The 14,574-nt window shown below is 38.2% G+C and overlaps 1 protein-coding gene across 2 annotated transcripts in view; it reads left to right on the top strand.

Moving 5' to 3' along the window:
• Positions 1-14,574, top strand: part of ITGA6 (integrin subunit alpha 6) — an 81,680-nt gene that overhangs the window by 37,087 nt on the left and 30,019 nt on the right. For both annotated transcript variants that reach the window (XM_077883028.1, XM_077883029.1), the window contains exons 2-9: positions 13-137; positions 1,596-1,675; positions 3,289-3,544; positions 5,278-5,409; positions 8,570-8,780; positions 9,516-9,709; positions 9,855-9,943; positions 10,627-10,745. In XM_077883028.1, the coding sequence (XP_077739154.1) occupies positions 13-137; positions 1,596-1,675; positions 3,289-3,544; positions 5,278-5,409; positions 8,570-8,780; positions 9,516-9,709; positions 9,855-9,943; positions 10,627-10,745 (1,206 nt within the window). The remainder of the gene's footprint in view (positions 1-12; positions 138-1,595; positions 1,676-3,288; positions 3,545-5,277; positions 5,410-8,569; positions 8,781-9,515; positions 9,710-9,854; positions 9,944-10,626; positions 10,746-14,574) is intronic.

Genomic DNA, 14,574 nt, shown 5'->3' with positions numbered 1-14,574 from the left:
TTTTGTCCACAGGTTGCTTGTGGGGGCCCCTCGGGCGGTGGCCCTTCCGCTGCAGAGGGCCAACAGAACTGGAGGCTTGTACAGCTGTGACATCACCTCCCCAGGGCCTTGCACACGGATTGAATTTGACAACGACGGTGTGTTCTTCTGTCTTCACTGTGTCCCCTTGGCCAGCTCGCCTGTACCCCAATTTGCCCTTTCCACGAGGAAGGAAAGGGGATCCAAGCGTTTGTTCTTGGAGGAGGCCTCTTTTAATGACATGTCTTGACTGTTTCTCTTTGCCCTGAAAACATCTACTTTTTCAGTGATGTTGGGATCCGCACAGAATTGCTGCCTTTCCTGATGTTGCTTTCTGAACGGATATGGTGTATTGATGTCGCCACCTAGTGATGGCTGAGGTCCTACAGGAGGTTGTTAAACTGAATTCAGAGCAGCGAAGAAGAAAATCTGCTTAGCTGCCAGAAGTTCTCACGTGCAAATATTTGCGAGAGAGACTCTTAAATATCCGATCTCTCAGAAGTGAGAGCTGACCATCATGGATAATTTTGCCCAACCGGCTCAACTAGAGGCTTGTGTTGGGAGGGATCTATGCTGAGCAGAGCAGTTAGTGTACTGAGAAGCTTCCAAGCAAGCCAGATTTGACATATCTGGTCTAAGTAGATTTGCAGATTCACGTTTATGTTCTTCTCTTGCTTTTTCATCTTTCAGAAATAACACTTGTGTGGTTTTTTTTCTCTTCACTGAATAGAAAATGATATGTTAATTGTGGGGAAACTTGTAAAAGATAACCAACCTATATAAGGGAAAAACCAAAAGCCCATGGGTAATCTAGACATAATCACTCTTCAACATTTTGGCTTCTCTCTATTTAAGGTTGTTTAGTTTTCACATTTTTGTAACGATTCAAGATTTTAAAAAAATCATGCCTGCCTTCTCATTGAGGAAGGCAAAAATTTGGATATAGGGTCATACAGTAGGTTCAGATTGATGCTGAAATGAACACATACATGATGATATTTATGGTTTCTCCCTTTTGGAGGGGAAGGGGGTAAAAACTAAATATATCGCTTTCCTTTTTCGGCATTGATAGAACAACTAAAGTGAGTCTGAGGCCTTGTCTTCCCATCTCCAAGAAAGAAAAGAGTAATTCATGCTATTATGTAAATAACAAATTTGGGTCTGAGGAGAAATATCCACTTCTTGTGGATGGCAACTGGAGTTTGGAAACTGGATTTTTACATCTTTGCGTTAAGTCGCATTTGTGGGAAGGCTACTCCTGAGTCTTATAATTTTCAAATAGCTTTTTGTACTCAGGATCCTGGTTGTCAGTCAGAATGAGCATGGGGCCATCAAGTAAAGCTATATATTTTATGTAAAGAATTTTAAGAAGATTCTTACCAGTAAGCACTTACCCTATTTTCTTAAAAGGAGAAATAATTTTTCTGGATTGAGTAATTGAATTTGCTGAGGAGCAAGACTTGGAATCTAGACAGTTTAGAAACCATCTTGTATTTGTGTTCTCTTTTGCTTCATTGCCTGCTTCAGTCACTTTGAAGTCCTAACTATGTGTATGTAACCTGTGCTGCTTTCCACAGCTGACCCTTCATCAGAAAGCAAAGAAGATCAATGGATGGGGGTCACCGTGCAGAGCCAAGGTCCAGGGGGCAAAGTTGTGGTAAGTGTGGAGAAGCAGGCTCATTCCACAATGTCGGAGTGCCTGTCATGTGCTAGCACCAGGCTGACAGCAGAGAACAAGACGGGCAGAGTCCTGCCCACACACAGGGGCATTCCAGAACACTCACTGCTTTAAAGCAGGAATTGATGTCAGGAAGAAATTGAGGCATTCTTTTTTTCTAAAGATTTTTATTTTTTTACTTTAGAGAGAGTGTGTGCAAGTAGAGGGAGGGGCAGAGGGAAAAGGAGAGAGAGAATCTCAAATAGACTCCATGCTGAGTGAGTGTGGAGCCCGACGTGGGCCTCAATCTCACGATCCTGAGATCATGACCTAAGCTGAAATCAAGAGTCGGATGAATAGCCAGCTGAGCCACCCAGGCGCCCCTCTGTGACTTCTGATACACTTTTTTTTGAAGACTTTATTTCTTCATGAGAGACACAGAAAGAGGCAGAGACATAGGCAGAGGGAGAAGCAGGCTCCCCGCAGAGAGCCCCTTGCGGGACTCAATCCCTGGACCCCAGGATCACGGCCTGAGCTGAAGGCAGATGTTCAACTGTTGAGCCACCAGACGTCTCTGATATATTTCTTTAGAATTTTCAGACTCAAGTTATTAATAAGCCTTCACTGAATACCCCTAAAGCACCAGATGGTCTTTAGAATGCAGAACACAACTAGATGATGGTTTGTGTCCCAGGTTTGTGTCCCCTTGTATGGCTTTTTGAGTTATAAAAAATATGGGAATGGTAATGGAAAGTAAGAGCAGGTAATTTAAAACTCTGGTTGGTTGTTCTCAACATCTTCAAATACAAGCAGTAGTGAAGGAAATACAAGCGGCAGTGAAGGAAAGGTTATCAGGTGGATTGCGGGAGGTGGCCTTCCAGGCTGGATTATGATGGTCTCTCTCTGTGTCTCTTTCAAAATCTGATTGCTCTTACAAATAGATATAGGATTTTGAAAAAAATGAGAATTTTACCGAACCCTGAATTTTGATAGTTAAGGGATTACAGGAAATCAACGTGGATATCATGAAGTCTGGTAGTCAGCCTATGGTACATGGAGGGTAACCATGAATACCTTGTAAATTATAGAGATTATTCCATCTTTTCTGGCAGTGTAATTCTCTCTGCCTTTTAAAATAAACTTAATCGGCATTTAGAGCATAAGTTAGTACTGGTTATAAGGAAATAGTGGTCTTTGTTTTAACTGTTGTTTGCCTGGTTCCTATGGAAATATGTCTGATTTCTCTCCTCTGGAATATAATTACATATTTTCATAAATATACTGATGTGAAAGCCTAATTAAGTTAAGAAAATAAAATAAGATGTTTCCCATTGTTGATGTGACAAGTAAAATTACACATAAATTTCCTGTGGATTACAGATTGACATCCAGTATTTGGACCGGAGCATTATTCTTCGGGTGAGAATGAGACCAAAGTCCTAGTTCTTATATGCTAGCCAGTGGTCTCCATATGCCACTTTGGGGAGCAGTTGCTGGTTTTGGATCTGGTCCCATTTAGAATTAATCTCTTTATTACAAATTGATAAAATGGTCCAATAATAAACATGAGGTTTATAGAAATGAATAGGCTACTCTACTCCATCTGTTTGCAGACATGTGCTCACCGATATGAAAAAAGGCAACATGTCAATACAAAGCAGGAATCCCGAGATATCTTTGGAAGGTGTTACGTCCTGAGTCAGAATCTCAGGATTGAGGATGACATGGATGGAGGAGACTGGAGTTTTTGCGATGGCCGATTGAGAGGCCATGAAAAATTTGGTTCTTGCCAGCAAGGAGTAGCAGCTACTTTTACTAAAGACTTCCATTACATTGTGTTTGGAGCCCCGGGCACTTATAACTGGAAAGGTATGACATGTATTTGTAGCAATAGAGATTAGAATGACTACATAATTTCTCTTCTATGTACCATGATTGAGTATATTTTAGGTTAAACCAAAATGTATTATAAGGCACTTGTATATTATAGAAGTAAGGTAGGATATTCTCTCAATTACATGATTTCAAAAACAGTAGTGTGAATATATGTTTGAAGATAGTTTTCCCCTTTACCAGGAATTTATATTAATACAAGTAGTTAACTTTTTTCTCTAAGAATATAATAATTAACATTTGCAGTTTTTTCTGTTTCCGCATTTTCTTGAGGCTGAAAGTTTTTTCAGTTTTAATGTTAATAAACATGTTAAGGTAGTGATCTGAAAACAAAATAATTGAACGGTGTCATATACAAGTAACAGTGTTTTGATACAGACATTTCTTTCATTATATATTATCTTAAAAGGCAGTAGTTTGCTAATAAAGCAAAAAAGAAGGGTAGATGACAAATCAGGGAATTTTGAGATGATAGTTTTAGAAAATTTATAGGAAAGTTGTTTAATTAGGATTGTGATGTAGATAAAAGGAGACCCTGGGAGGGAGAAGGACTCTCAATTTGGGCAAATCTGGTCAGCTCCTGTAATAAAGTTTAACTTCTCTGAAGAAATGAGGCAGGCATAGAAAACCACTATGTTATCCAGGACAATTAATTTAACTCTAATGCATAATGAAGAGAAATGCATAGGATTTAGACATAAGACATTTTTTTGTGTGAAATTTATTAAAATAAATATTATAACATTTTTTCTCCTTAAGAAAAACTTAGGAATATTTTCCCTTCTGCATCAGAAAAATCTCTCAAGTTTGAATTCCTATTAGAAATCATCTTTGAGGACACCTTCCTCTTTCTGTCATCCATAGTAACCTTTGGGAGTAATTTCCTTTGGCCTCTGCACCCCCAACTTAACAGTATTTGTCAGGTTACATTGACCTAATCAAAATAACACATTGAATTTAGAAATAGTTTTATTGTAGCAAGAATAGATGCCATTTGGAGTAAAACAACAAAGACACCCACAGTTATGTATGTATATGTTTATGGGAAACCTGTCTTACCTGCTTTATAAACCCTGACTTAAAATATTACCATTTTTAAAAGTCCCATAGTGGGCTTATTCTAGGAAATCTTCTCTTTTTACCTGTTAATTGTGAAAATTTTAGAGAGAAGAAATCTTCGTTAAAGTGATTTGGAGAAAGGATCACAACATTTTTACATTATAGTAAAGTAGGTAAATTGATATAGGATCAGAAAATAGGATCTATATCTATTGATATAGATTACAGAAAATGTAAAACACACCAGGCTCATATAATTCTTAGAAAGTTACTTTCTAGAAGTAGATTTAACTAAGTAAACATTAAAAAAAAAAAAAAAAAAAAAAAAAAAAAAAAAACTAAGTAAACATTTCATTTTCCATCTGGTTTTATGGCATTATAGAGAGAATTCCTAACAATGCATGGGGCATTGGCATTTTTTTTTAATTGCTAGAACAAATTTCTTTGTAAAAATTCACATGAACTTGATTTTTTAACTTTAATAACCTCAAAAGTCTTCTCTTTCCTTTGTCCTTTTTCCCTTTGTCTAGACTTTTCTTCCTGTCCTTATGGTGATAACGTGAGGCATGTTTATTAGGAAACATCTTTTATTTTATTCCATCTTCATGTGTTTTTTGTTTGTTTGTTTTTTTGCCATTTCATTTCTTTAGGCATTGTTCGTGTAGAGCAAAAGAATAACACTTTTTTTGACATGAACATCTTTGAAGATGGGCCTTATGAAGTTGGTGGAGAGACCGACCATGACGAAAGTCTAGTTCCTGTTCCCGCTAACAGTTACTTAGGTAGGATCGAGCGCAGCTGGCTTGCCCGCCTTTGCAGATGCCTCAGTGTGACACTGTCCTCCCAGGACCCTGGACTTGGAGGCTGAGAGTAGCCAGGCAAAGCCAGGGGCCTGTGGCTGCATTGGATTTAAGCTTTGGTGATCCTAAGGTCACCTGACTGATGCTTGGGACCCTTCCCTTCTGACCTGCGTTCCCCTGAAGCAGGTGGAAACCTACCCTCTCCTAAAATTGTCCCGCAGGGAAGTCTGTCTCTTGAGCTGGTGTCAGCCCCTGTAACCTGAAACAGGCTGTTCCTGCAGCCCAGGAGGGAAAATGATGGATCTCAGCAGAAAGCTGAGCTGCTGCGTCTCTCCAGTTAGTGCTTCCTTCTAGAGATACTCTTAAGAGCTACATTTATGAAGTTACTCTGAAGTGGCAGGTCAAGACCTCCAGGTCCTTCCCTTGTGACTTCTTCTCCAAGGGTCGGCCCTGCTTCTGGATTGGGGGCCCCATGTCACAGGGCCCCTGGCGGGTGGCACCATGGCTTTCCAGCTGAAGCTGAGTAGGACTGCTAGAGCAGCTTTGAGGACACCCAGATTGTGTCTAAGTGCCAATTCCCTAACTCCTAAGGCTCGTTTGCATTACTAATGGGTGTCCTAAATTATTCATGTGCATTATGGTAATTACACAAAGGCTTTTAAAAGCTTTAATTCTTGGTATGAGTTGACATAAAGAATAATTATTGTGCATTTCTTGGAAAAAAATGTAAAAAATCTCCTAATCCTAAATAATAACCTATTTTTTTTGAAAGTATCCCTATGCTAGAGAGGTTACTGGAACAGTGGAAGGTGAAAGTAAAAACGTAAGAATAATTCTAAACAATGTGTTAGGAAGCATATTCTTAAACTGTTCTAATTATATAGATATGCATGAACGGTACTGTTAATTAAAAAAAAAAAAAAAAAAAAAACAAGCCTTGCAGACACTCCCCCTTCCCTCCAAATTAAACATTTGGTTTGAAGGAATAGAAGAGGGCAAAGAAAAGTTAAACTTACCACTTATTAAGTGCCGACTATATGCTGTATTTGCCGCTATACAGGTGTTACTTGATTTTCCCATCAATATTATACAATAAATATGATTGTCCCTCTTTTGCTGATTGAAAAAAAAGTGTGACTTAGAGAGATTAATTTTGTAGTCCAAGGTCCCACATTTGCTGATCCCTCAGCCAGGGAAAGAAAGTCTGGTGACTAGGAGGCAGAGTGGGAAGCAGCTCGGTGTGTGAGTGCCAGCGAGGTCGGTGGCATTGCAGGACGGAGATGGGATACAGGCACCAGCAGTTTGCAGTCTCGGTTATTAAATATGATTTTTCAGGGTAAATATCATCAACAAACCTGGATCTTATTTGAATATGTTTTACTAGGCAGCCTCCCATCAAATGTGGTACTTAGGGATTATTTATGATCAGAAGTAATTTTAAATTACAATTTAACAGTCAAGAAACCTGGTCACGGTTTTCCAGTCAGGAAACCAGCACTTCCGTCTTTAAGATAGATGCCCTTGGATTTTTAGAAACATAGTTGCTCCTAGAGCATTCGAAAAGATTTTGCATAAAAAAAAAAAAAAAAAGAAAAGATTTTGCATATTTTATTAAACACGTTTGCCACTTTGAAGAATGAATTCCCTCAAAAGTGGATGCCTGGAGGGGGACACAGTCAAGTTTGTATTGTTACGTTTTTGTTGTCCATGCTGTCTGTGCATCTGTCATTTCAAAAAATCAGTGGTTTGAGGAATAAAATGATCTGCTTGAGGTTTTGGAAGCTGGCAAAAAAGGGTGGCTTGCCAGATGTGGCGGCGGCCTCGTCGTCCAGCGGGAGCAGCAGTAGCTGCTGTGCCTCTTACGAAGCATAATTGCTTTCTCTTCAATCTCTTCCGTTCCATGCATGTGTCTAGGCCTGCTGTTTTTGACCAGCGTTTCCTATACAGATCCTGATCAGTTTGTTTATAAAACACAGCCTCCCAGGGAGCAGCCCAACACATCCCCTGATGTGATGATGAATAGCTACCTAGGTTTGTGACCTCTGAGATGACAAAAAAATTGTCTTGGTCATGGTCATTAAAAAAATTTTTTTTTGATCCATACAGAGCATAAATCTTTTTATTTTCTATTTCATTTCAAGTGAAGCACACATGAAAAGCATGCCATGCTTGAGGCTCTGCTGCCCAGATGGTTTTCAGAGCTGGATTTGATTATATCACCCTGTTCTAAACTTGGAGCTCATCATATTTTTCAACTCACTTCAGTTTGAGAACCGTAACAGTAGTGGTGAAGCTTTTTTATAAATCACAATAAAAAGGGTGAGCCTGTATCTGCCTCACCTTAATATAGCAAGATTTGCTTAATTTGAGTGGTTTTGACGTAGACGTTTATATTCACTTGCTACCGGACCTCACTTAGTCTGTTATCTGACATCCTACCTGATGATTTGTGATTAGGAGTCTAGCATTTTCTACCCTCTGAACAAGTATGTAATTGTCACCAGTGACAACTAGCTCACCTCTATTGTTCATACTAGGTTCTCAAATACTTTATCTCACCAATCATGGTCTTGTTTGCATGTTTGTGTCTGAGAATTAAATTGGTCCACAATATTGAAATGCTGCCTTGTGGTATATGAATGATGCTAGCGTTTGTTCCTGCCTGATTACTAAGGAGATTGATGAATATGGAAGTTACTAACCATTACATTATAGCAGAACCCTATAGCATGCACCCAGGTATGTTGTGTCCTGTTGTATTCCTCTGTATACTTCCCCGTGATAATTTAGTATCTAGCTTGATCTCCTTTTACCACAGTCCCAGTATTAAAATGGATTGCAAACAGCTTCTTAAGACGCACGAATGCTTTGTGATTCATTTTACACATATGCCAAATAGCATGGGTGCTTTCATTTAAAAGTCAATATATTTCCATAGGAAGCAATGAACTAGCCTACTACTTTGTACTTAGGTCAAACCTCTTAGCTCTTTAGCTCTTTCATGTTGTAAATCTGATCGCTGGGAGAGAGGCCCAGAAAGTAAGGGGTGGGAGGCCGGAGGAAAAGGCAGCGATGGGGTTACCAGTGTTAGATACCTCCTGAAATATAGGGTGATGTGAACTGTTATTTTGTTTTTTTCTAGGCTTTTCTTTGGACTCAGGAAAAGGTATTGTCTCTAAAGATGAGATCACTTTCGTGTCTGGTGCTCCAAGAGCCAATCACAGTGGAGCTGTGGTTTTGCTAAAAAGAGACATGAAGTCTGCACATCTTCTCCCTGAGTACATTTTTGACGGGGAAGGTCTGGCTTCATCATTTGGTTATGACGTGGCAGTGGCGGACCTTAACAAAGATGGGTAAGAGCGTCTTAGGTTATTTTATCTTTGCCAAGAAACCGTTGGTTCTTTGGCTTTTATAGGTCTTGAGAAGAGCCATCCTTTCAGGTTAGTTGATTCAAAGAATATTTTTGCTGCCAGATTTTTACCATCCTGCCACAACATCTTTATCACTTGTATTTTGGCAGCATTCATTACCCTCCCCAGGTAATTTAAAATTTCAGTTTTCAGTTTTTACTTATGTTTTGGGATCATGGGTCTGTGAGAATTAAAATTTTGGGGGAAAATCACTCAAAAAATGATACCCACGTGGTTCTTCTGTTCTGTGGCTTAGGGAGCTGTTGGAGCATCCAGAATGTCCTTTTGAAAATAGGGATGGGTGACAAAGTAATATTTATGTCTGGTGGTGCCAGCTTGGGTGGCGGGGGAGTGTAGAGTCTGTGCACTCTTGTTCTAACTTAAGGATTGTCTCTAGGTTCTTACCTTTGATGATGTTCTATGGGAATTTATTGCAGGCTCCTGTGCAAAATGTCTTACCTGAACATAACATAAACACTTACGTGCCTAAACATTACAGTATCTAAACATTACATAACCATACCTAAAAAAATGTTTTAATTGATGAGAAATCAATATCAGATTTGAGGTCCTTCCTACATCCTGTCTCTGTGTTCTTAGTACCTGGGATGGCGTTATTCTTTGTGAGCTCACTGGTATTTTAGCTGATGGTTCACTCATCTCTCATTATGTTTTTAGGTGGCAGGATATAGTTATTGGAGCCCCACAGTACTTTGATAGAGATGGAGAAGTTGGAGGTGCTGTGTATGTTTACATTAACCAGCAAGGGAGGTGGAATAATGTCAAGCCAATTCGTCTTAATGGAACCAAAGATTCCATGTTTGGCATTGCAGTAAAAAATATTGGTGATATTAATCAAGATGGCTACCCAGGTAGGTAATAGACTGTGAAATAGTTATGATGCTCCTAGATGGATTATTTGATCATCTAAAATAATTCTGTCGCATCTTATTTTGAATCATCATATTGGAACATTTTTAAAATGTAGTGTTTGTTGAAATGTGATGTTGTCAACAGATATTGCAGTTGGAGCTCCTTATGATGATATGGGGAAGGTTTTTATCTATCATGGATCCCCGAACGGCATAAATACCAAGCCAACACAGGTAACCAGACAGCCTGGATTTCTACGATAAGGGTCTCCGCTTTTTGCCTTCTAATAGGTTATTTGGGTTTGTGTGCATTTTCACACTACTCGTGTTTTATCTACGAATAGTATGAACTTTGTGGGGTTTTTAAAAATGTATTATTAGAAGATAGCTTGGAGAGAGATTTAAAATAAGCACATCATTGCATTTATTTGTCCAATTTCTTAGATAAACTAGGAATCAAAGTAATCCAAAGGAAAAGACAGTTTTACCCAGATAGCATAAATAGATGGAAATGTGAGCTCTTTCCTTTAGTAGCATACTACCTGGAGGTAAAATGGGGCAAATGAAATAGATGGTTGTGATTACATGGAGAATTGAGACTCCAAAAATTAAAAATTGCTCTTGAGAAAAATAAGACATTTGGAGGGCAGGTAAAGAAGCTCATCAAAAATTGGCTCTTTGATCCTTTGAGATATAATGTAAAGCAGATGACGTCTATGGAATAAAATGTATGAAGTGTTGGAGCACATATATACTTATAATTTATTTATCATTTAGTATAATATATTAGTGAACTTTTGACCTGCAGTTTACAAGGACACATGTGGCTTCTTCAAAGCATAGAAGAGCTCATTGTGGTATAGAAAAGTGCATTGTGGATCAGCCCACTGATCATTCTGATGCCCTGCTTATTTCAGATCCTTGAGGGTAAATCCCCTTATTTTGGATATTCAATTGCTGGAAATATGGACCTTGATAGAAATTCCTACCCTGATGTCGCTGTTGGCTCTCTCTCAGATTCAGTAACCGTGTTCAGGTATGTGATTGCCGACTTCAGTTTGCGTATGTTCAGTATTCAGATTCTCCTCAGATTTTGACCTTTTTAATTGAAAATCATAATACCTATATCTCAAGTCAAAGGCTTATGGATTTTGAAGATTTTTTTTCAACAGTGGCATAACCACGTGATAAAAACCTATTTTGTAATACCCTACTAATTTTGAATTGAGAAGAAAGTCACAACTGGTGAAAAATTTTTACTTCATAGGTACTTTTAAAACCTTATATTTTGATTAAAAGAAAACATAAAATTTGACAGTACAGAGAAAATAAGAAAGGAAATAAGAATCCCCTTTAACTATCTGTTATTAATAAACTCCAAAATTTTGGTTTCTAAGTCTTTTGTGTTCTGTGAATGTTCGTGTATATTTAACAAAACAGCTAGTAATGTACATATTGTTTTGCAATCTGCTTTTGTCAGTTTGTAATGCCCAGTGCATTTTCTCAATGTCAGTGAGTTTGTAGCGCATGGGGGGCTCTCCCCCTGCCCTTGAGCACTTTTCTGAGATGAAGTTAATGGCCACTTGTAAAGTGTCACAGGGTTAGGTCTAGTTTATTTAACAGTTGCCATGCTGTTGGATATTTATGCTGCTTTCTAGGTTTGTGGTTTTTCATGATACACAGGCTGGTAAACATCCTTGCTTTTGTAGCTTTTGTACATGTCCTGAATTATTTCCTCATGATAAATTCCTTAAAGGTAAATTTGCTGAGTGGGAGCTCGTAGAGGTTTTCAGGCTTTAGATTCAGATTCACCAAAATGACCTCCAGAAAGGCTGTATGGGTTTGCCTGTGAGCTTTGCTGGAGTCCTCTTTTTCCTAGTGGTCTCATCACTGCTGGGGACCACCACTAAAAGTCATTTATTTCATTTTTTAATTTTAAAAGTAGCACATTCTTGTAAAAAAAAAAAAGTTAATACATAACTTCAGAAATTGCAAGTTCCCCAATATTCCCATCTTCCACAAAATAACTTTGGATAATTTTGGGTATGTTTCTGCTTCTAGGGCATCATCTGAGGGCCATTTTCAACTCCTGTTCTCTAATCTGGTTCTTAAAAACCTAATCTCTTTTGATTCTTAAAAATCTAATCTTGTCAGTATAGACACATCCATCTTATTTTTTTAACAAGTTAATATTATTTCATTCTATGCATTTAATTTTCAGTTGATGGAATTATTAGTCTCTGACCTGTAGCTAATATAAATAGTGTGCTACAGTATATTATACATCTCTATGTAATAGGGTGGTGGTTTTTTTCCTTAAGAAAAATTCCTGGAAATAGCATCTCTGGGATAAAAGCACATTTTTTGTATTAATACATATATCTGCAGAGAGATTGTGACAGTTTATGTTCGTGGTAGCAAGCTATGAGAAGCCTCGTTTCTCACACCTATAATAGGATTGAACATGATGAATCTATTTGATTTTTGCCCATGTGCTATGTAACCTCATCTTTTGGCTAAATTTGCATTTCTTGGATTGTTAGACCATTTGGGTTTTTCTTTCTTTTTTAACTATTTTACTTTATAGCTATTTTTCTTAAAGACATTTTATTTTTTAAAATATTTTATTTATTTGATAGCACAAGCAGGGGGAGTGGCAGAGAGAGAAGGAGAAGCAGCAGGCTCTTCACCGATCAGGGAGCCCAATGTGGGGCTTGCTCCCAGGACCCTGGGATCATGATCTGAGCCGAAGGCAGACTCTTAACCGACTAAGCCACCCAGGAACCCCTTTAAAGATGTTTCAAATGGGTGCTAATGTACAGTGAAACCCTAAAGGAAAAAAAAAACCTATCATTATCCTGTAGACTTCGAGAAAAGTGTCAGGTAGAGATGTAGTCTCATTATCTAAAATATAATCCTAAGCAAAACCTCTGGGGGTAAGAAACTGATGTCAAGAAGATGCTTCTGAAAAGACTATAAAAATATAGAATATAGTATATGTATATAGAATATCATAGAAAAATAGTTTTCTGATTAGATGGCAAGATCTGTGAAAGCCTTTCACGTGAAAACGAAGAACCACCACAGAAATTACAGATAGCAGGAGTAGGAGACCTGAAAAGAAGTGGAGAAGAATGTATCTGAGATGTTAGTGAGGACAAAGAAAGTTAAAAGGAAAAAAAGTTAACTAAATGAACGTGTGTACGTGATTGAGAAAAGCGAAGCCTTGGGGAAAACATCAATAGATCAGCAGTGGTTTGTGTTGTGGTGATACATATCTGTCCTAGGAACCCAGGGGGCCACCTAAGCTGTCACACTGGGGAGTGTGTGGTTCTGTGTGCCCTCTGAAGTTAAAGCATTTGGCCTCTGGTCTGTCCGCTGGTTCTCAAACACTGCCTTTATATTATGCCTGTTTCTCTTTGTTCATATAGGTATTAATCTTAAAATATTCAATGTTTTTTATTTTTTAACGATTTTTTTTTTTAGAGAGAGAGAGAGAGCGTGTACATAAGCAGGAGGGGCGCAGTGGGGAGGGCAAAGGAATCTCTAAGCAGACTCCATGCTTAGTGTGGAGCCTGACACAGGGCTTGATCCCACAACCCTGAGATCACGACTGGAGCCAAAACGAAGAGTCAGATGCTTGACAGATTGCGGCACCCAGGCACCCCTTAAAATATTCAATGTTTTTAAAAGGTAGAAGAGTATGTAACATGCAGCTAAGTGTGCATCAAAATGCAGTGTGCACTTCTAGTTGAGGTATAGCCCTCAGGTATCAAGACGCCTTGAGTTCCTATACCAAAATTTGGTTACCAAGTTTTCTCAGCACATAACCTATTTTTAGTTAAATATTTGCCGCTGAATATAGCTGGCATGTATTAAAGTATTCGTGTCCTAATAAGTAGGTTGACTATGAACCCTATGAACTTGTTCCTTCTTTGCTCAAACATAGCACAAAAGTAAATTTTAACATCTTTTCATATAAATAGGAGAACTTAATTCCCTTATTTTACAAATGGAGAACTGGAAGCCCAGAACTGCTTAATTTGAGGCTGGATCCTGGGAGCCTAGGATCACAACATCTATGCATTTTTCCCCCTGAAATCATAATAGTACTTCAAGGTAGTTCATAAATAAATGCCAAACAAACGAGAGGTAGCTGAACCAGAAAGATTTGCTTCATGTGTTAAGGCACAATTTTCCTGATTCATCATATGTTGTGCATTCAAATTTTGTATATATTGTTGTGTTTAAAAAGGGGGGGGGGGGCACCTGGCTAGCTCGGTCGGAAGAGCATGCAACACTGGATCTCAAGGTCTTGAGTTTGAATCCTAGGATGGGTATAGAGTTTACTTAAAAAAAAAAAAAAAAAAGTAAAAAGAATTTTAAATAGAAAACAGAAATAAAAATGTTTTAGGTAGAACTGTGTTAAAATATTTCCTTCTGATATTTATGTCACGTTAGGGCCTTAATCTATCATCTGTAAAACACTGTTGCTTCTGTAGCAATTGGATTTTCAATATTTGGATTTTTCCTTCTTAAAATATGCTTTCAAAACTTTAATTAGGAATATCTGGTTAGTATCTTAGAAAACTAACAGCTATCTAAAATAATAATAGAAAAGTCAACAGTTGAGGTAAAAGGAAATTTATAAACAGGAATGTGGGGACAGTATTTGTCCTTTTATAGACTCCCACTCTGCCCATGAATGTACTCGGGTCTTCTCTAGCCTACCGACAGATTGATTCCAGAAGTTTCAGCTCGCCATTTGGGATTTGGAATGCATTATCCTATCAAATATTCTTCCCCAGGATGGCTGGTTTACCAGAAGCCCAGGAAAGTCAGTCTAACTGGATCCATGTGGTAAT

Source organism: Canis aureus, chromosome 34 (genome assembly GCF_053574225.1).
Source record: "Canis aureus isolate CA01 chromosome 34, VMU_Caureus_v.1.0, whole genome shotgun sequence".
Taxonomy (NCBI): Eukaryota; Metazoa; Chordata; class Mammalia; order Carnivora; family Canidae; genus Canis; species Canis aureus.
This window is presented reverse-complemented; position numbering and strand designations above follow the sequence as displayed.